Source organism: Pimephales promelas, chromosome 22 (assembly GCF_988280905.1).
Source record: "Pimephales promelas chromosome 22, fPimPro1.hap1.1, whole genome shotgun sequence".
NCBI lineage: Eukaryota > Metazoa > Chordata > Actinopteri > Cypriniformes > Leuciscidae > Pimephales > Pimephales promelas.
Genome location: NC_142790.1, coordinates 11,935,649 through 11,958,999, shown reverse-complemented (window position 1 = coordinate 11,958,999; position 23,351 = coordinate 11,935,649). Strand labels below are relative to the sequence as shown.

The following is a 23,351-nucleotide window of genomic DNA, read 5'->3' as shown; positions in this document are numbered from 1 at the left end:
ATTATCACTTGGAAATTAAGACTGTGAGATGTGTATCCCTGTATGGCTGACACCTTTCACCCTCTTCAAGTGTCTTATGCTTCTCCTCTCTGTCTCTTACAGTCTCAGTACGTGTTCCTGCACCAGTGCATCATGGATTCTCTGAAAACCAAAGTCGTGGCTCAGTCAGAGCCTCTCTATGAAAACACAGACATGATCTACGTCAACTCAATAGCGTTAAAACAGTATGAAAATGGAAGTAACATATGAACAAAAATAGAAAAAACATCTCAAAATGTAACATAATTCATGTGTGGTTAGCATAACCATGTTCTCATAATAATAACGTACAACCTTGGAGCCACATTGGTATATTTTTTGAGCATGACTTCCAACAATTTGAATGAAATATTTCACAGCATATGTTATGTGCATTTGTTATTAGAACTATTTTATTTAAAACAGTAATAATGTTAATACTAATAACAAACTGCTAACAGGACTGAAAGATACTGGTATTTTGAGCCTCAGCTAAAGCACTAAGAGTTAACTGCCAGACTTTATTTATCTAAATAGCTGTGTATATTTAATTTGTGTTTGTTAATGTTTTTAAAGCTTGAGCTGTACTTAATGCTGCTTATTTTGCACATCACTTTTAAACAACGAGAAATGTGTTATGTTAAAATTTAAATACAAGAGGGTCTATTTAATATAAGTTGAATTTGATGTGTTTTAAATGAATGCTAAAAACAATGGCCAACAATTATAAATGCTAAAAAACCATGATCAATTAAAGTATTTTTCCACTTTATTTTTGTATTATGCCAGTGACTTATTCTCAGCTGTCTCTCACTTAACAATATTTAAAAGAATAGTTTGTCTAATGACAAAATAGTGTCATTATTTACATCAGGATTGCTCAACCCTATTCCTACCAGTATTTTAAACCTCTATGTCATTATCAAGTTCCTGAAGATTATGGCTGCATCTGAAATCACACACTCCTCAGCTGTTTAATAAGTGATAAACAGTATGGGATTAAGTAAATATGCATATCCAAATTCACAGTACTCATAAAATAGACAAAAAGTACCAGAAGACCTACTACAACTGGGGAAATTTAATTTTAATTTTCATTTAATGGACACTTTACCCTCCCATGAGGCCACGGGAGAAGACGTGTGATTGGCAGTGAAGCGACACAACTCACCCAGATATTTCATGTGATAATGACAACATGGTGAATATAGTGCGTCCGTTTTACATTCATACTATATAGAATGTATAGAAGCTTTTTTTTAACAGTTGTGAAATAATTACTAATTCACAATTAGTACCTACTCAAAAAGGTAAACGATTTTGGACGCAGGCCAGGTGTGTTTAATCAGATTTAGAGCTGATTTTGCAGGAAGGTAGATCTAAACAGGATTGGACACCCATGATTTAAATAATTTTCAAATCTGGATGTGAAATAGATAATGATATTTGAGAACTGGAGGGGAAGGAAAGATTTGTTTGTTTTTCATGGTTACTTACTGTGAACCATTGGTGTATGAAACAGACACATAAAGACTATTCAAACATTTAGTATTTCTTAATACTTTTGTATTCCTCAAAAATATATATATATTTTTTGTTCAGATTTTAGGGTTAAGGAGCGGTCAGATTAGTGAAATTTCAGCCAATAATTCAGTCTAATTTCAATCATTTTCAAATCAGGCATAAAATGTATGTTAATCAACGCTGCAAATTCATGTGACGAACTTGAACCCGTTGCGAAATATGCATGTGGAGAACACTTGCCTTCACGAAAAAATTCCAGATCACATTAATTCCTATTTAAACGAGATGAAATAATTGTGATGGAGCGAACAAGGGTTGATTGTTTGATAGGAACATTGTTCCTATTGTTTGCACTGCATGTCACTTTATTAAGAACTGAAATTTAAGCACTTCATTATTCATCTGCAGTTAATATTGTACAAATAATGAGCTGCCTTAATGAAGAATCATATATTTATAAATATATTCAAAACAAAAGTCATGGAATAGGAGTTTCATTTACACGATAACTACGTTTTTCCTTTGCTGTTTTGAAAAGTTTTGCATACAGACGACAGCTGTTTTATGCACGTAAAGCAAGTAGTTGGTGATGTCACTTTGTAAAGAAACACTACACACCTCTAGACTGAACACGTAATGACGTCATCGTTTGCACAAATTTGTTTTTTTGTAGTTCCACAGAAATTATAATGTTTTCGATAATGTGTTGTCATGCAAATGAATGGCCAATCGCATAAAAAGCTTTCCTTTTTTTGTTGAAAATAGTGTAAACGACCCCTAAGAAAAACAGATTTACTTCGTGTCCTATCCAGGCACAATGTGATGTTTCCAGACATAAGCAACTTGCAAAAAGTGATTGAAAAAATGACCAGGTATTAACATCTTTTTTAGACATGTTTCTACAATTTTTGGTATATTTAAATATTGTAATCAGTTAGTATTATGCTGTATGTCAAAGTACCATAGTATTAGCAACTGACAGCCTCACTGAACATGCCTTATTCACGGCAGCGCCATCTTTGATTTTTAATGAGAATATAAGCGAGGCTGTGAGGGACAGACATGCATCTTTTCAATGGGCTGTACTGTTATTTAATATGTTTTCGGATTGTTCCAAGAAATTTCAGTTGACAAAAAACTCCCGACAATGTGAGTTATAAGTAATCTAGGAAAACTGTAAGTAATCTATGAGCTTTATTCAGCTTTTTACAGCAGATGCCATTGGATACACGGTGAGTCTATCCCTCACAGCCTCACATTCATACCTGTCATGGCGCTGCTCTGAATAAGGTCTATTATAGTACAACTGCAATACTTTTTCTTGTAACGGACTTGTATCATTAAGCGTGCTTGGTTTATGGCCTTCCACAAATATTTTCTTTTTATTCATATCACTTGTTAACAAATATAAGTGTACTAGCATTATCTTATCAATTATTGATTTACTGATTAAAGCTTATGAATATGAAGAATCAACTGGCATTTTAGCATGCGTTTATCTGTATTCATTTCATTTATAGCATTCATTACATGGTTTAAACTAACAATCTCTGGCTTCTATAATGATAATTATGGTTCGTTTCCCACATCCGGACACATCTCATTTGTTTCCATCTTCTGAAATATTAAAAAACATTTCTATCATCTCCTCTTTAGTGTCTTCCATGTAGTCAAACGGCTGCTCTGACAAGATGTTCAGCACCTCCGATGGTGGATGAAGCGGCTCTAGGTTAAAATCCAAGGGTAACGGGACAGAGAACTTCTTGCAGATGTTGTGCAGGACGCAGCAGGCTTTGATGGTGCATGCCACTGACTCGGGTGACTGAATGGGGCCGATGTCACGCAGGCACTGGAAACGGCTTTTCAAACTGCCAAAGACCTGTTGGACGCGGCCATGTAGCTGAGCGTGTGCTTGGTTAAATCGCAGGGCTGCGTTGCTTTTGATGCGAAAGGCCTCGACAGCGGTCAACACGTGCCCACAACCTAAAAGACTTCTGCTACCTTTGGGGAACAAAGACAAAAAGACAGAGGGGAGATGGAGAAACTGTATTTGAGTTTGATAATATAATAACCATTTTATTAGTTACTTGTGGAGACTGTGGAAAGACAACATATTATAACAGTATTCTAGTTAATTAAGGTTTGTCATGTGAAATATTAGTAGCACTTCATTTTACAGCCATGTTCCCCATGTACATACTATGTCCAAGTTACAGTAATTGCAATAACTGGGTAATAACTAGGTACTCTGAACCTACCCCTAAACCTAACCTTAACCCATGTAGTCATGTTGTATTAACCAGTGCTTTCTTAAGCAAGTGCACTGTAAATACACATACTCTAAAATAAAGTGCAACCAAAATATTTGACAGTTGAATTTATGGCTGTCATGTAAAAAAAGAAAAGAAAAAAAAGTATATCACAATAACCAGAGAAGTCATAACTAATTTGTTTCCCCAAATCGTGCAGCCCTAGTTTCATTCCATGATTCGCCCAAAATAACTTAAGGCCTTGTTCACCAAAAAATGTAAATTCTTTCAGTAATGATTACTCACCCTCATGTTGTTCCAACCCCGTAAGACTTTCGTTCCTCTTCGGATCACAAATTAGGATATTTTTGATGAAATCAGAGATCTGTCTCTCTCACTTCTCCATAGACTGCTAGGTAATTGCATCTGCCGGCCCAGGAAAGTTATTAAAGACATCGTTAAAATAGTTAGAGTGACTACAGTGGCTCAACTGTAAGTTTATGAAGTGACGAGAATACTTTTTGTGCAGACAAAAAAAAACCCTAAAATAAAAACTTTATTCAACTATTCATTTTCTTCTTTGTGGGCCTCTAAGTGAGTTCACGAGAGCAACACGACTCATGCGCGAGAACTGAGAAGACGACGCAGATGGGTCTCGATGTTGTGTTTAAAATGGTTCTAAAGTGTGCATTTCCTAGATGTCCGAATCATGAGAGACCAATGAGAAAACGTAAAAGTGCCTTACCAATGCCGCAAAATAAATGGCTCGCCTTTCACACTTTCCCATTAAATGATCGTGAGCGTCATCTCAGTCCTCGCACATGCGTTGCTCTCGTGAACTCACAACAGAGGCACACAAAAGAAAACGAATAGTTGAATAAAGTCGTTATTTCAACATGACATCATGACTTTTGCATAAACATACACGCCACTTTAAAGTCAAGTGGTGTGTTATCTATACTCATTTTGAGCTATCCGTGTGTATGTCTACGCCATCATGTCCGAGTGATTCTGTGTGTATGTACACGCCGTTAAATGTCCAAATGAAACAAAGCAAAATGTAGATCTACATCTGGGGAGCTATATTTTTTTTTTCCTAGAATGGTAGGGGAAGACTCATAAATGGTATTAAGTTACCCCAGTGACGGGTAGGTTTAGGGACGGGGTTGGGGTAGGTCATATATTTATATATACAGTAATGTAAAGTTAAGTCAACGGCGTTCATAAACACGCTGAAAAGTGTTTATGCATGTTGATAGCACTCCAAAATTAGAAATACGAATTGGCTTGTCATGCATCCGCCATTTCATGAGATCAGTCTGGTTATTATAGGGTTTTTTTTTTTTTTTTTGCGCACAAAAAGTATTCTCGTCGCTTGATAAACTTAAGGTTGAGCCAAAGTAGTCACTGATAGTTCATTTTTTTTTACTTTTCTAGGCTGGCAGATGCCTATCAGCCTATGAATAAGTGAGCAATCTGATACCTTAAATTATAATATGTTTATCTCTGTAAAGCTGCTTTGAAACAATCTACATTGTTAAAAAGGGCTATTAAAAGTGAGGATGACTTGTCAGACTTAGCTCTCAGATTTCAACAAAATAATCTTAATTTGTGTTCCGATGATGAACGCAAGATTTACGGAGTTGGAACAACATGAGGGTAAGTAATTATTTTCAATTTTCATTATCGGATGAACCCTTTAAGTATTCCAGGAAGCCATTACAAATCCCAGTTATATGTAAAACATGAAACAAAGATAAATCATATCAGAACTTTTGCACCTTCAATGTAATAACCTATGCAGTGATGCATTTCAGAGAAAAAAGATAAAATAACCAAGATGCATAAGTATGCACACCCTTTTATAATTTGGTATGTGGCTGTGTTCAAAATTAACTATTCATGCTGATGTGAACATAACATAATAACCAAAAACATACATAATTGTTTTCACCTGAAGTGACTCGAAAGTTAACTCAAAATAAACCCTTGTAAGATTTTTTTTTCTGATTCTTCTGCTTGCATTCTGCTATAAGAGCCATGGGCCACAAAGAGCTCATGAAGCATCATTGTAATCTCACTGTTGAAACATCAGGGCTTCAGACTAACTTTTTTGTACAAGGAGTGCTGTTGCCCCTGACTGAAAATTTTAGGAGCGCAAGCAGAAAATTTAGGGGCACACCTCAAATCAGCTTGCAATGCAATTATTCGACGAACCCCCAAAATAACTGTAATACTGACAAATTCTTTAATAATAAATAGACTAAACATTACGATATGCTGTTTTATTTTAGGTTCACAGGGCTCCAGACTCAAATTTGAGGGCAGCACCACCTCAAATGCGAACTTGCACTGAGTTCTACAAAATAATAATAATAATCTGGTAGCACTGGGGCTGACAATAAAACACTAAGCTTCATTTAGGGTGAACTGAAGCTTAAATTAATTTTAGTTATTATCATTTAAAATGTCTTAATGTTAATTAAAAAAAAGTAATGAAAACATGTATATTAATGAGTGAAAATAGCCAATAAACATCCTAATGTTTTCAATGTTTTGTATGGGTTTAAATAAGAGTTTTACAACATCTTAAAATTTTTCGTTTTAGGGCAATCTTTGAAGGATGAACAAAAAATATGTTGGTCATCACATAAAAAATACCAAAAATAAAACATTTATATATGATTATAGTTTTGAAGTGCTGGAAAAAGCTGTGTAGTAGGCTGCTTGTAAGCATTTGACTATTTGTGTCACATTATCATATTTATGGTTAGAGTTAAGGGTTAGTTCACCCAAAAATGAAAATTCTGTCAGTATTTACTCACCCTCATGTTGTTGACTACTAGTCAATGGGGAATGAGATCTGTTTGATTAAAACATTCTTCCAAATATCTTCCTTTGTGTAAAGCAGAACAAATAAACACATAGAGGTTTGGAACAACATGAGGGTGAGTAAATACTGACAGAATTTTCATTTTTGGGTGAACTAACACTTTAAGTCAACATTAGCCTTAATCCATGGTGAAGGTTGCTGATTTGTGGACTGAAAGCCTTCTAGTTTTTCTCCTGGTTTCCACATCAGTGCTGTTTGATCTGATATCTATGGTTTATAACAGAACTAACCGAATAATTATAACAGAACTCTGCGCCGAATCGGGATGTTTCTCACTGGATATACAGTTAGATGGATGATGTTATTAATTCTGAGGCGAATTCAATGGAGTTCTTCACTGGATCTCCTAGTAACAGTGTCGCGTGATCGAGATCGGCCCGCGACTGGCAAGTTCGGGGGCTTTATTTTACTTTATTTGGTTCGGGGAGCTGCTCCATAGATGTACATAAGAAAGGCAATGCGCTGCTCTGTCTAATATTGGTCCAAACTAATAAGCAGTCCGTGAAGCAAATATGAGTAGCGTATTTTCGTTCCACTTTCATTTTGTTTGCATTCGCTGCTAGGTAACGAGTCGAGATCGCTCATTGCTCAGACGCACATAGCTGGTTGTGATAATTGTCTCCATAGATATCATATAGAGACTAGATGCCCTATTGTCCACTGAGCACTGAGAAATGCGGCCGCCATCTTAAACCGGTCGTATTCCTATTGTGTTGCATAGCAGCAGTAGATGACAAAGCACTAGGGCTGGGTATCGATTCACATTTCAATTTCGATTCGATTTCGATTCGCAAGCTCTCAGTTCGATTCGATTTCGATTCTCGATTCGATTTTCGATTCTCGATTCCTGATTTGATTCTCGATTCAACTATAATGAAGATGTAATAAAAATCCTATATTTATAATTTATAAAAAAGAACAGTGGACATAAGTTTACTAGTGGTTAATTAATACAAGAAAATTAAGAGCCATAAACCTATATATAAAACACTTTTTATTTTAGGTACACTAAATGCATACAAAGATTTTGATGCAATATGCAAAAAAGAGTCGCACAGAACAGTCGCACAGCTTGATCAAACAGTATCATGTTATTTTATGTTTAAGATAGATAAATATATAAATATTTAGACATTTTTTACATTGATCTTACCTAAATGTTAATGTATTTTTTTTGTTAAGAGTTTATGTATGGATGCTTGATTTCAATCTTTGAATTAAATTGAAAAAAGTAGCACAAATAAATACAATAGAATAAAGACAAAAATTAAGAGACATTTTGGGGTAGTTTTTTGGGTATGTCAGATATACTACAGAAACTGAATAAAGTAATCCAATGTAAAATAACACTGGATAGTCTTTTTAGTCCAGACTGAATTAAATACAAAGGCTATTAATTCTGATTGCTTACAATTAATACTATATTCTGTTGTTATGACAACAGAATTAATGACTGACACAAATGGCTGCGTTCACTTTAAGAACTAGTGTGCGAATCCATTACTGTTTCATTAACTTTCTGTCACACGCGTTTAATGCTAATTTAAGACATTACCGACTGTCTTTACGAGGTTACTCACCAAGACCAGAGTTTTGACATAATGTTGCGTGTTTTAACTGTTAAAGTGATATAATCCAGGGATAAAACTTTTGTTTCTGGCGAGCTGTTTGTGAGGCGGATTTAGGCTGTGCACGCAGTGAAAGAAATCTCTGAGAGTGCGCGAGCATGATGGTTTAACATTGCTTGAGCAAATGAATGATAAATGTTAGTAACGATCATAGGTCACGATGCAATGCTAGCCCGATTGTGCAAGTGAGAATTCCGTCGTGTCCCGACTCCTAAACGCGTGTGTGTATCGACAGCTGCAGCGCTTAGCGCTTGCCTAGTGCAGTGAGACGAGAAGACGCCGCACCGCGTCCGCGAGCCCTTTATATGGAAAAAAATCGATTCGTGGCCGTTGAGAATCGATTTTGAATCGACCACATTTTAAAAAACGATTAATCGAAAAATCAATTTTTTTGCCCAGCCCTACAAAGCACTGTGCACCATATTCCTGCTCAAATCGGCGGACTATTGCTCGGGGAAAAACTTTTCACAATTAAGATTTATCATTACCTAACTAATGTTTGTATTTTGCGAATAAAATATCCCATGTGTTCTGTATCATAGCTACATGTATTCAGTGAGATATAATTCATTTAATGTGCTGACAGCTCATATCACCTGCCAAACAGATTAGACTGAGCGGAGCGGATGACCGGTTTAAGATGGCGGCCCCGCGGCTCGTCCGTGCCAATAGGCTTTAGCGGTCGATAGGGCGTCTACCTATATGATGTCTATGTTTGTCTCCATCTCCTTCCCACTTACGTTTACACGCACTATTTTTGTCACAGATTCATTGACGCGCCCCTTCCACGCTTAACCATGCGTTTAACGTGTGGAAAATTTACTGGTCGCGAAATAGTCGGTTTGACCCCGTTCACCAGTAATAGCAGATTATCAGTGAATCCCAATAGTCTCTGAGTAAAGTTTATAAAACTATGTAGGGATGGGCAACGATTAATCGCGATTAATCACATCCAAAATAAAAGTTTGTGCTTACATAATATACAGTATGTGTGTGTAGTGTGTATAATTAATTTGTATATATAAATACCCACACCTGCATGGATATATTTAAGAAAAATTTGTTATTAATATATCAAATATTTATATATAATATTAATTGTGAATAAATATATATAAAATATATACATGCACATATTTCTTAAATATATACATGTGTGGGTATTTATATATACAAATTAATTATACACACTACACAAACATATATTATGTAAACACAAACTTTTATTTTGGATGCGAATCGTTGCCCATCCCTAATCCTGTGTAAAATAATCAGCTCTTGATCAAGGTTGGCTCTCCACAAAAATAATCCACCTCTTCTTGATGTCATCGTTTTAAGGAAATTTAAATAAAGACACCAATCTATTTTGTACATGATCGCATCCAGGTAGTAGCCTACGTATTTTCGTGTCGGAGGCATAGCTAGCTAGAAAACTGTAGGCTGTAGCTGCTAATAGTACTGACAGTAACTCGCGATTGAGTGCCGAACTGGTGCGAATGTGTTCTATTGTTTGTCAGCCTCAGTGCGCCATCAAGTAGGGGCGTGTCCACAAGCTCAGGGGCTCCAGTGCGTCATCGAGCCCTGTTTTAGCCTCGCCCAAAAAATCTGGAAAATAGCAATGGTGAAAAACTGTTTAACGGTCTAACTCCACAGTCTTTGTAATATGTTTTAGCAATACATTTGTAACATTTATAGTAACGTTTAGAATTTTTTTGTAGAATTGCCTTTACAGTAGGGCTGCAGCTATCGATTCTTTTTGTAATCGATTAATCTAGCACTTAATCGATCGATTAATCGAGTAATCGGATAATTTGTTTATGTGTGTTTTTAAGCAACCAAAACAAATAATGTATTACGAAAATGATAAGGTGTTTGGCTTTTATTTTATTTTTTTTTAAATAGAGGTATTTATTCCAACTGCAACATTTTGGCTCCACAACTATTATTGCAATTTTTACCCATTTAGTGTTTATACGTGCCAGTGCCAACAATTATATAACAATACAGTTAAAACAATTTACTGTAAAACCTGTTACATGTAGCCCATAACATGTAAAACTTTGAATACAAACTTAAATAGTAAAGCCCATTTGGCCTTAGTTTTGTCTTCTTAATACAACATTACAAAAAAAGGCTTTGCACCTTCTGCAAATTACCCACCTGGAAACAAAAATAAATTAATATAAAATATCAACCCAAACAGGTACACAAATGTGTATAAATTATAAAAAATAAATAAATGGAAATAAAACAATTATAAATAAGAATCAGACTTTTTCAACTGTAATCTCAAGACAAACATCAGTTTGTGTGTGTCTGTGTGTCTCACAATATTTGTTCCTCCATCACGTCCCGGTGAATGTATGCTGAAATTTTTGTTGCGTGGCTACATAAAAGTTTAAGCATATGGCGCGTGAGAGTCGAGACGTGGGTGCACGCGCTTGCTTACCTCTCTGCCGTCGTGCGCGAGCCGCGGTTAGGAGCTCAACATCTCGCATGCGCGCTCGCACTAGATTACAGGATATTTTAACTTGCGAATTAATATGCGGCGGTAAAACTAGTCGATCAGGAGTGGCTCAACAGGTAGATAGACGAACTCATCTTTCAGGCATTTGACCGAAGGGATTGACACTTCAGCGTGAGAAATCGAATTGCGCGAGTCTTACGCTGAATGCGTGAGAGTTGGCAGCCCTGCCAGGTATACTTTGCAGACACATTGCATCTTGTTCTCTCCCTTTATAAACATATAATGATCCCAAACTTTAGACATTCTCTGCCATTTATGAAGTCAAATGTATCATGCGCTATGGTGTGCTTCCTGAATAACGGTCCGTGTGAAACAATCAGATCCCTGCGTGCGCGTAAAGTGCGCGTCATAGGAATTTAACGAGGCTTCGAGGCAGATTTTTTGCCTCGAGGAATTTTTGTAATCGAGTAACTCGAGGAATCGTTTCAGCCCTACTTTACAGAGACTTTAAGGTCTTTTTTTTTTTCAGGACACTTTCATGATAGAAAGTTCAAAAGAACAGCATGTATCTGAAAAATCTTTTGTAACATTATATACAGTGCTGGGTAGTAACTGATTACATGTAATATGGATTATTTAAAATACTCGTAATCCTACTACCTTACTTTTTTTATTGTTTACATGTAATGAGATTACAGTGATTATCTAATCAGCTCCAAACTAACACATTCATAATTATTTGAATTATCAACCAGTGAGTCATTTAACTGCACATTACTGTCTTTGGTAAGCGTTTTATTTTGGTTTGTTTATCGTTTTAAACAAATTGTACATTTTTACGATTTAATCAACAGAATATTTTCATTAAAGAGGCTACATGTGTCTTCCTGAAATTTAAACTCGCGACTGACACCTGTGGCCAAAAAAACGGAATTGCTCTTCCTTTATGCTCGCTCTCGCAGCGCGCCCTTGTACGTGCACACTTCACAAGTCATCTGCTGCAAGGAGGTCAACATTATGTTTACAGAGGTTAGAAGAGTCAAATATATATATTGTTTGAGATAAGTGTTCTACTTGCTGAGTAGCAGTGGTGGCAGAGTGATCTGAAATGTTTTATGCCCGGAACACACCAAGCCGACATCGACAAACTAGCGCTGATGAAAGCCAGCTTGCCCCCCCAGCTGCCCTCCTAACTTTGATGATCCAAAAAAATTACTTGTAAAAACAACCCGCCACTATGTCCACCACCTTCTCAAAACACTGAAATAAACAATACATTTACCAAAAGTGAATAATTTATTTAAAATTTTTAATGAATTATTAGCTCCTCCCCCTGATTTAAACATGCAGCAAAGCGGCGTTCGCTCAGTCTGGCTCACACACACACACAGCGAGTCTGCTGTGGTGCGAAGGCCCTGCAACACGACTGGAGAGACTGAGCTAGCCCAGAACCTCTGAAGGTGAAGTGAGTTTTCCCAGGTTTAGTTTAAACACGCATTTAACTTAGTTACATTTGTAAAGAATGGATTGTATGCTAAAGACAATTCACCATCAGCAAAAACAGCGAGTCTAATACATTCGGTCAAATCGCTCCCTCGTGATTTTTAAGAGCACTCTTCCCTTTGATTATCTAATTTAGATTTTAGTAAAGACAAGAACAGCTTAATAAAAAATATAAAATATTGTTTGTATCCATAACGTTTACTGATGGTCGCCGTTGTGGAGCCAACACACAATAGAGCATCACAGTCCCGCCTACGGCCAGTGCCAGAAGTAAAAATTCAATACAATTTCTCCATTGACATTTGGGATATAAGCCATAAAAATGTAACCATTCATGGTAGACTTAAAGGGATAGTTCACTTTGAAATAAATTTTGAAGTTTTGAACAATTTTGAAATTTTTCGGTTGAACCGTTGTTGTCTATCAGTCATATAATGCAGGTATGGGGGTCCACGTCAAAGAGCATGCACAGAGAAGTCAAAATAAAACATGATTTAATGACTCATAAATGTAAGTAAACATTGATGGCCTAAGACACGAAACAAGCTGTTTGTTTGAGAAAACGAGCAGTTTTTATATCGTTTTTACCTTTTGTTAACAGCCATGTCCAACTGATCTGAATCAGATGTCCAACTGAACCGAACTGAACCGTGTCCAAAGTTCCACCAGAAGTGATCGCTTACGTGTGTACGTCACACAGAGATTTCAGAAGTTTTACCTTTCACTGTGAAGATCTAAACATATTTAGATATACAGGAAATCGCAATGGAAGACGATTTCGGTATATCTAAATATGTTTAGTGAAAGGTAAAACTTCCGAAATCTCTGTGTAAACACAGAGTGACGTCGACGCGTAAGCAATCATTTCTGGTGGGACGCTCTGACACGGTTCACATCTGATTCAGATCAGTTGGACATGGCTGTTAACATGAGGTAAAACAATATAAATACTGTTCGTATTCTCACACAAACCGCTCGTTTCGTGTCTTAGGCCATCAATATGTACTTGTATTTACGAGTCATTAAATCATGTTTAATTTTGACTACTCTGTGCATGCTCTTTGATGTGGACCCCCATACATGCATTATATGACTGACAGACAACAATGGTTTGACCAAAGACACCTACACCTTGGATGCCCTTGAGGTAAGCTAAAACATATCAACTATCACTTTAATATGAACTATCACTTTAAAACCAGCTACAACTGTACTAAGCGATTGTATATGCTCATATAAAATCCCAAAAGGCACTAACCTTGTTTTAAGATAAATGCCTTTTATTCGCGATGTATTGGCTAAGTACTTCATTACCAACAATCCTGAACAATCCCAGTGATGCATCTGATTGGTGGAAGTCGTATCACGTATCTGAAACCCCGTGAAGGCGCGTGAAGACTGAAGATCGCGTTATGACGCAGGGCTAAGTTCATTGGTCGCACCTCAGAGATGACCCCACGCCATTGGATGTGCAGAGACCACACCACAGCCTATGAGTGAGCCTGCTCTGCATAAGCTTCAGTAAGTTGAGGAAAAAGAAGTTTTCCTGCATATTCACTATATAAAATTCACTAGAGGAAAAAGTACACGCGGCCGTCGTCAGATTTGGAAGTCACTCAAAAGGCTCTTTCACGGTGGCTTTCAGTCAACTTTAGTGAGGCGTGGTGGTTTATGGGAGGAGTAGTTCCTTTGCTCTGAAATGAAAATATGTACACAGGCTTGTACCCTTGACTTTTTTAGGATTTTCTCTTTGTTTTTTCACTCGAAATGATGTTGTATGAGTTCAGCCGTAGCTGGTTATCCTCAGACATGCTCTTATACTCTTTATATATGGATTTTACAAAATGTCACTGGGAGAAATGAATGGGAAATTTACTTCCGGCACCAGCGCTCTCTCAGGCTGTGGGCGGGACTGTCAGCGCGTTTCCATTACAGATTTGCGCAAAACTTTTGCGATATTTTCCAAATGTCGATTAAAACCTATTGTGAAATGACGGTGTTTCCATTAACCGATTTTATGCGACTTTATGAGACGTGGTGTGTTATCCAAGCATTAATGGCAGGGAAACACACAGAGTTCCAGGTGTTTCTCCCTTATTTCTGCTTCGATGTCTTGATGGCATTTCTTTGAGGTTTAGAGAGGCTATTCCTGTAATTATTGTTTCTTTTTAAAAAAAAATTAATTTAATAAAGAACTCTGTCTCTTATTATGTCCAAACGTCGTTGCAAAACGAACGGTTGTTGTATTTTTAAAACACAAAGTTGAACAACAACATTTTAGTTTGACCACACCAATGCTGCGCTATATAGCCTACATCTCAACGAAATTTCACATATTTGTTTGACTTTTCGCCCCCTTTAAAACATTTAAAATATTCACAAATTAATATGGGGGAAAAAATTAGATTTTACTGGTTTTCTTAGGCCAAATTAGAACATGGATATTTATGATATTTTTCCCACAGTGCTATAGGCTATAGATGAGTTATTATAAATGTGTCTGAAAAAATAACGAGCTAAAAATAATCTCCAGATGCACCTTTAGAGAGAACGGCACCATTCATACAGATTACATAATCAGAAGGTATTAGTTTACGATTCGAATTTGTTTTTTTTAAAGTGGAAATTTCAAGCTTTAGTCTATAAAGGCTATTGTTTCAGTTCTCACGCTCCAGTTCACGAAGATCATAAAGCACGCCTGATTGTTTTATGTTATTTTACAAAAGCACAATGTTTTCTTGTTATTGTGACATTACACAAATAAAAGTAGTTGCGAATAATGTATTATTATTTTCTGTATAACCAGAAATGATAGAGTATTTTAGGTTGATTCCACTGTTGATGGGGAAAATGAAAGTGTTCATGGCGCGCCCACGTCTGTCTGCCATCCAGTGCGTGCTCCAAACTCCGCGCACACTCTTGAATATTGGTCAAAATCGAGTGTTTATTTGTAATAATCTTAGCCCTATTATTATTATTGTCCAACCTGTACAATGAATGAGATGTGACAAATTGCTTTGTTCCTTTTTTTGGATAAAAGTGTCTTCTACATATGAAGAGTAGTGATGTGTCGTTCATGAACGATTCGTTCATTTTGAACGAATCTTTAATATGACTCGGGACTATCGAGTTGTCTCAGGGAGTGATTCGTTCATGTTGTGTTACCCGCGCATGCGCATTGCGCTATATATGGATTCTGAATCTGTACTGGAAACAGAAATGATTAGTTCATCTCTCGAGTCTCGAGTTCGGGTTCGGGGCGAGTCCGAGTCTTTCGTTCTTCCTGTCAGTCCCATAGAGCCTATGCTGTCAGACCACCGGAAAGAGGAATGATTAGTTCATCTCTCGAGTTCGGGTTCGGCGGGTCCGAGTCTTTCGTTCTTCCTGTCAGTCCCATTGAGCCTATGCTGTCAGACCACCGGAAAGAGGAATGATTAGTTCATTTGAGTCTTCGGGTTTGAGTCCTTCGTTCTTTAGTCACGTGAATTGTCACCGTATTGAATACCCAAATTCACAAACTTTTTACAAACTAATTCACAAACCTTTTACAAACAGGCACGTAGATGATGTATAATATAATAGTAGTTAATTAATGTACAATATATAATAAAACACACCACAGATGCATAATATAGAAAAGAGACGTACACAATAATAAGGAATAAGGGACGTTTATAATGTTTATTGAACATATTTTGTATTTTAATGCCTATATAACACAATATTCAGACGCAGTCATTAATACGAATCTAATGTTGTATTTGATGCGAGACCCGTGGCCACGTGAGAAAAGAACGACGGACTCAAACCCGAAGACTCAAATGAAGTAATCATTCCCCTTTCCGGTACTGAAAGCATAGACTTAATGGGACTGACAGGAAGAACGAAAGACTCGGACCCACCGAACCCGAACTCGAGAGATGAACTAATCATTTCTCTTTCCGGTGCTGACAGCATAGGCTCTATGGGACTGACAGGAAGAACGAAAGACTCGGACCCGGCCGAACCCGAACTCGAGAGATGAACTAATCTTTAATCTTTCCGGTCCTGCTATATCGCATGGCACGGCCCAGCAGACAGCACAGATCAGAGTCAGACACTGACGAGTCAACAGCTAACGTCTCGAGACATGAGAGGAGGAGAACAAACCTGATAAATATGAAGTTGCAAAGCAAAGAACGTCTCGGATCAGGAGGTGAGGTGAACTATAACAGGGTCAGACTGCAATAGCCTGAACTTGAGACCCAGCAACTAATTAATAGCTAACGTTACAGTTATTTCAGTTGCTTTTGGCTTTGGCTGCATTACCCTATTATGTTATTTTTACAAATGTAATTAAGATTTTCGTAAGTACTAGATGTTTTGGGATATTTAACATGACATTTTAATGATATAATTATGAAATGACCGAAATGAACGAAATGACTCGATAAAAGATTCGTTCATTTTACTGAACGAGACTCAAAGATCCGAATCAGTAAAATGATCCGAACTTCCCATCACTAATGAAGAGTTCAGATGCAAAAGCCTCTAAATGCCATTTGAAATTTTCTTCTTTAATGATGATTTTTATCAAACTTGTATATTTAAGTTCAGTAATTTCACTTAAATAACAATTAATAGGTAATTATCATTGCCATTTAAGTGAAATCACTGAACTTAAATATACAAGCTTGATAACAATTATCATTCTAGAAGAAAATTTCAAATGGCACTTAGAGGCTTTTGCATCTGAACTCTTCATATGTAGCCTAATAAATGTTATAATAGGCTAATGATGATAATTATTATTATTTGCAGACACGGACCTAAAACACACTCCGTCTTCTAAGTCAGGTTACTGTGAATGCGCAAAATCCGTTTCCATTGCAGTTTTGCGAAAAACATTTTTCGAATTGCCTGAAAAACCTCCTCATGCGAGCGTAAAAACTTTTTTGCGATAAACGGGAGTTTTTAGCGAAATTGACGTGTTTCCATTGAGCGTATTTTCATTTCGCAATTTCAATTTGCGCAAATTGAAGAGTAATGGAAACGCAGATTGTGATGCTCTATACAGTGCAAGTTAGGAGATTGATCATTTGATTAGCTTTTCGGTTGCGCACCTAAATGGCCAAATAAATACAGAAATATATCAAAATGCCAAGTTGAGTATTCACGTAAACACAGTAGATGTATGTACTGCGTAAGTATTTAACTATTTTTCCGGATGCGATAATTTCCATTTGCGTCTCTCTCTCTCTCTCTCTCTCTCTCACTCTCTCTCTCTCTCTCTCTCTCTCTCTCACACACACACACACACACACATGCAGACAGAGAGGAACTATGCTAATCAGTTGATAACTCAACCTCACTGTGAAAGCCCTTCACAATTAATATTGAAGTATTGTTTGCTAAATATTTGTTTTTAGTTGTCTATGGACCTACTAATTAGCCTAATGCTGTTGAAATTTAATTGAAAAAAAGGCACGTCTTTAATAATAATATTATATATTTCTTTTGGTGTGGCTCTTTTGGAAAAATGCATTAACCATAAAAAAATTGGCTCTTTGGTCAAAAAAGGTTCCCGACCACTGAGCTAAGCAGTCGCATAATTCCAATTCCTCTCAGATATCACTCAATGAAACCAGGTTAAAACTGGGGAAATAACAAAATACAATAGTGTCTAAACATAACTGGTGTGTGCATGTGATAAATATTTCTGATTTTATATTTATTATAAGCTATTTATTAGCTACATGGCCCTACAGTGTAATGTAATACAAGGATAACCAGAGGTTTCTTTTCAAATATTGAATTTTGCAGGCAAGAGTAGTTAGTTAAAGAAAGTAGCTGGAGCCTAACAATGAAAAGGATGGCTAAAGGTGGGGATATTGCCTGCTTTTTTGCACAAAAAATAAATAAATAAATAAAATAAAATAATTCAAAAGTAGTACACTGGAGGAAGAGTGGAAAGGCAGTAAACCAGGAGGGTCATTTGTGGACTGTAATTATATGTTTTTAATTATAATAAGGACTTGAGTATTGTCCACTGTTTTATACCTGCAGTCCACTGCATCTTGGACACAATTATTGTACTTTTTAAAATACTTTTTCATTTACTTTTTAAAAGATGCACAGTTTTGTTTTGTTTGAACACTGCACTGCGCTTATTCCTGTTGTGAATTAAAAACATATGCAGTGTGTAAGGGCATGATGAAACAATAACTACTTTAGTTTAAATGTGTTTTTTATGTTTGTTTTAAACCAATTCACAAATAGGGATTGCCATGTACCGTCTACCCCTGCCACCCTGGCAAGACCTCATGCCACCACCCCATGTAAAATTTTCTAGATCTGCCACTCCTTTTAGGTGCACCCACCACTGTGAGCGGACAAGCTGTCAGTATGATCATCAGGAGATGTTTGAGTCATAAATGGTTAAATAAAAAGGCTATTGTTATGTTTATTTTGGGGAAAAAGCTGCATAGACTGAGCCTCTTTAAACTCATGAATTCAAACTGCCATCACTTCAGTCTGGGAAACCTTGACTTAATATTTTAATGCACTTCATGTTGTTGACAACAAACTGTAATTTTATAAATATTTACTTGATGTATTTTCCTTTCTTTGCATCTTTATATAATTATCTTAAAATAGTCCCCTATTGAAATCTATGTGATAAGTTAGGTCAAAAGTAATCAAGAAGATTTTTAAATGTGTAGGCCTAATATATTATAAGATGGATTGAATTACAAACTAAAATTCTGTGTCAAGTAATATGGAATCAGACAGTAACCAACTACAATTTGGAAGTAATTAAACCAGCACCAATCCTCACTTAACTAGTTGCTTCTTATCAGCATGCATATTACTATGATTTTTGCTGTTTAATTATACTTATAAAAAATACTACTTATAATTATACTTATAAAGAATGCCTATTTTCTGCATGACCATATTCTACACTCAATACTTAAACAACTACCTTACAAATAGTAAGCATTAATTATGAGTGTAAATAGGCTAAATTAATAGTTAGTTAATAGTGAGAATTGGACACTAATGTAAAGTCTGACCTAAATTATATTTAAAAGTTCTCAACTGTTCTTACCAACAACCCACGTATGACCGTGTTGGAAAATGCTGAACTGTCTGCCAATGTCCGAGTTTTCCCAAACAGTCTGCTCAGGAGTTCCTCCAGGACAGCACTGCTCCAGACTCAATAGATTCCCGTCCACGTCGAATACGATCTGCATCATGACTGAATGATAACCCATAGTGTTTATATACATGTGCTCCTCCCCGGCCGGAGGGCTCACCTTCACGTGCAGAGACCCCAGCACTCCCACCACATGCGGGATGCCGCTCACGTTCTTAAAGGCTTGTGCGGCACCCATGCGGTCATTATAACTGTTCGGGAAGGTGATGAAATCAGGACTCAGGTCGGATAAGAGTTTGGTTATGCGGTTCACCGCCTCGCTCGCTGCTGTCTGATCTATTCCCAGGCGTTCTGTGATTTTCCTTGGCAAAGACCCGTGTGCGAAGTAAGCAAGCGCGGCCAGAATGTTGGCTTCTGCGGGGGTCGAGCTGTGGCCGGGCGCAAACACGTCCTTCTTTAACCGGGCCTGGATGAAATCGACGATGAACAGTAGACATTGCCGATTGAGATGTAAACACTGAGACAGAAAGTGATCATCCAGTTTGTCCAGGACAGTGTGTGTCTCGGGCGCAGCAGAGATGTGCTCACTGATGCTGGGTTGTTTGTCTTGTTTTGTGTTGCTGATGTTGGATGATGTTGTATTGTTGTTGTTGTTACACACGCTGTGTGTGAATAAGTCATCCTGAACAGCAAACCACAGCGCTCCAGCTAAAGACATTATGAGAAGCAGAAGAAAAAGAATAACCTGAAAGAATATTATTTATATTTTTGTGCACTGTACCATACACGAATCTTCAGATAAGTTAACTTAGTCCATGACAAATTCAGTATAACTGAGTGGAATAACAAACAGGCATTGCTTGGCACAGCTCTGTTGCACCATGTTAATATGCATCTGACCGCCTGCCAATGTAATTTACAAATTCTACATTATACTTGTAAACAAACAAACAAACGCAAAAACAACGAATGAACTCAAAACACGCTTTGAGTCGTTTGTGTTTTAACATCCGGGTCATGTGAAAAAAAAAGTCTTTCATAATAAAAGTCTTAACTGGTCTGTAAGCGAAATCGTTCTGAAGAAAATACAGCACAATAAATGAAATTAAGACATTTCGTGAATTGATTCATTAAAGCTTTATTTGGATGATAGTAAATTCTAAAAAAGGACGTTGAAACTCGTTTTAAGATGTATTCAGACCCCCAAAAACTCTTAAATTATGTTTTAAATTCAAGAGAGCATTTGATTGGATTTTATAATTATTATTATTTATTTTACAAAGAAGAAACAGCATTTCATTGAATACAGTAACAAAGTAATAAATAAGTAAATAAATAAAACAAAATTGAATAGTTATTTAGAAATGCGTTGTTCTTACTGTTATCAAAATCTCAGCAATAAAGACATCAAATTTTGGCAAAGTCTTGAGAAATGTGTTTTTGTGAATAAACAATATTCAATGCAAGTGAAACACAAATGAAATTAACAACATTATCAATAGCATGGTCACTCCCAGAAAAATAGAGGAATATATCCTTCAATGAAAAGTTTAAATCACATTATAAAATGAGTCATTTTATGAATCATTATCTGTGACTGGACAAACTGGACACAACGGAATGGCCAGAGGTGACGTTTCCCGACTTTGTTTCCTACCTGATTGAGTCTCCAGGTAAGAGACAGCTAATCTTATGGCCGATTCGCGCGGGATTAAGATCTCAGACAAACTCCGCAATTTTTTACAAATTAATACAGGTCACCAGATAATACTAATCCCGTGCGAATAGGGCTTTATTTGCTTATTCAAGACAGTGCACATTAATGAACAATATCTTACACTCGTGTAGAGACTGTAAATGAGCCATATTAGCATAAATTCTCATTTTCATTAGGTACCAGTTAGGAACCATACCTTCTATATTGATCCTCAAAACTTTTGTTACCATACGGATGTGATGGTCGGATGATTACTGGTTGGGAACTAAACACTTTGATGTCCTGGTTTTTCAAGGCCCATGTTGGGTACACTTTAGAATACGGTTCCTTCGTTAATGAATAACTACACAAGAACTAATGAGTAACACAATATTAACAATCTAGTAACTATTATTAACTAACAAGAAACTCTGATTAACTAACTAGTGAGTAATAGCGCACAGACGAAAGTAGTAGTTAAGTAATCAATAACTATCCCAGAGAACTACTGAAAAAGTTTATTAAGAATCTAGTAACTACTATTAACTAAAAGAAATTCTTATTAACGAATTAGTAAGTAATAGCTCACAGATGAAAGTGTTGCTAGATACTTCTGCGGGAATTACTAATTATTTGGATTCTTATTATAAAGATCATTGGAACTAACTAGTAATTACTCAAGTGATACTAAAGACATTTTCTAAAAGTATACTAAAGTTCACCAAAAATCTCAAACGTTTGCACAAATCATGACTAGATCATGTTGTAACACTTGAGTAATTACTAGTTAGTTCCAATGATCTTCACTTTATAATACGGATAAAAATAATTAGTTATTCCCACAGAAGTATCTAGTAACACTTTCATCTGTGAGCCATTACTTACTAATTATTTGGATCCGTATTATAAAGTGAAGATCGTTGGAACTAACTAGTAATGACTCAAGTGTTACTACATGATCTAGTCATGATTTGTGCAAACGTTTGAGATTTTTGGTGAACTTTAGTATACTTTTAGAAAATGTCTTTAGTAACACTTGAGTAATTACTAGTTAGTTCCAATGATCTTCACTTTATAATACGAATCCAAATAATTAGTAATTCCCAAAGAAGTATGTAGTAACACTTTCATCTGTGACCTATTACTTACTAATTTGTTAATAAGAGTTTCTTTTAGTAAATAGTAGTTACTAGATTGTAAATAAACTTTTTCAGTAGTTCTCTGGGAAGTATTAATTTACCCAGAAAGAATGGAAGTGAAATGTGACAACATGACCCATAGGTGGGGTACATTGTAACATGTGAGGGGCACATTGTAACATATGACCGCTTAAAATGCCATCTGATCTAATCAAAAAATAAATATACAATTCAGACAATTTTTTTTACGTTACCAGTATGATTTTTTTTTATGTAAAATAATGGCTTTTTATATTAAAAATAAACAAATTTGAGTTTGACAAACACATCGCAAAACCCAGCTATACAGCATAGTTCAAAATAATTTCTGAACATTGACTCTCAGTTTTTATTAACATGTTTGTCATGTTGTCTCAATAGAATTCATAAAAGTATAGAATATGATAACATTTGTAATGGGGGCACATTGTAAACATGCCACAACTGGGCATTAAACCATGCTAGCGTCTTCTGCTAGTTAATCGAAGCATTAAAGAACTATATCAATTGCAGAGGTGGAAACTAACAAACTGTAGTTGAGTAAAAGTATTGTTACTTAATAATTGACTTGAGTGGAAGTACTGAAAAATAATATGACTCAAGTAAGAGTAAATAAGTAGTTTGCTTAAATATTCAACTAACTGCATTACAAAGTTCTTTAGTAATATTTTTGTCTAATTTTACCAAAAATGGGAAGATGATAGCGATGTGGAGCACTAATCACTCAACCCTTTAATGCATTGCGAATCAACATAGCTTGTATGATTTCCATTTCCCGAGAGTAGATGTTAAAATTTTGGGTCCCACTTTATATTAAGTGGCTTTAAGTACTATGTACTTACATCGAAAAATAAGTACAATGTACTTATTTTGTTCAGGTTGTATTGTAAAAAATGTTGTTGCTATTGAGGAGTGATATGGGTAGGGTTAGGGTTAGGTGTGGTTGTATAGGTCGGTTTAAGGGTGGGTTAAGGTGTAAGGGAAGGGTCAACTGTGTAATTACAAATGTAATTACATTTATTAATTACAGCTGTAATTACATGCAGGTATTTTCAAA

The 23,351-nt window shown here is 36.2% G+C and overlaps 2 protein-coding genes across 3 annotated transcripts in view; one reads left to right on the top strand and one right to left on the bottom strand.

Annotated features, from left to right (window-relative positions):
- Positions 1 to 790, top strand: part of LOC120475838 (receptor-type tyrosine-protein phosphatase H) — a 40,732-nt gene extending 39,942 nt beyond the window's left edge. For both annotated transcript variants that reach the window (XM_039666600.2, XM_039666599.2), the window contains exon 18: positions 103 to 790. In XM_039666600.2, the coding sequence (XP_039522534.2) occupies positions 103 to 249 (147 nt within the window). In that variant the 3' untranslated portion in view covers positions 250 to 790. The remainder of the gene's footprint in view (positions 1 to 102) is intronic.
- LOC120475839 (putative nuclease HARBI1) lies at positions 369 to 20,445 on the bottom strand. Its single transcript, XM_039666602.2, has 2 exons — positions 19,373 to 20,445; positions 369 to 3,543 (listed from the first exon to the last, which is right to left on the bottom strand). The coding sequence occupies exons 1-2, from the start codon at positions 20,136 to 20,138 to the stop codon at positions 3,143 to 3,145; spliced, it is 1,167 nt and encodes a 388-aa protein (XP_039522536.2). The 5' UTR covers positions 20,139 to 20,445; the 3' UTR covers positions 369 to 3,142.
- Between the last annotated feature and the right edge of the window lie 2,906 nt (positions 20,446 to 23,351).

What these genes read in the sequence shown, in the direction of transcription:
- LOC120475839 (XM_039666602.2), bottom strand. Translation starts at nt 20,138, where the DNA reads ATGTCTTTAGCTGGAGCGCTGTGGTTTGCTGTTCAGGATGACTTATTC. An exon ending in CGGTCATACGTGGGTTGTTG is followed by an intron (nt 3,544 to 19,372) that starts GTAAGAACAGTT and finishes TGTTCCCCAAAG; the next exon opens with GTAGCAGAAGTCTTTTAGGT.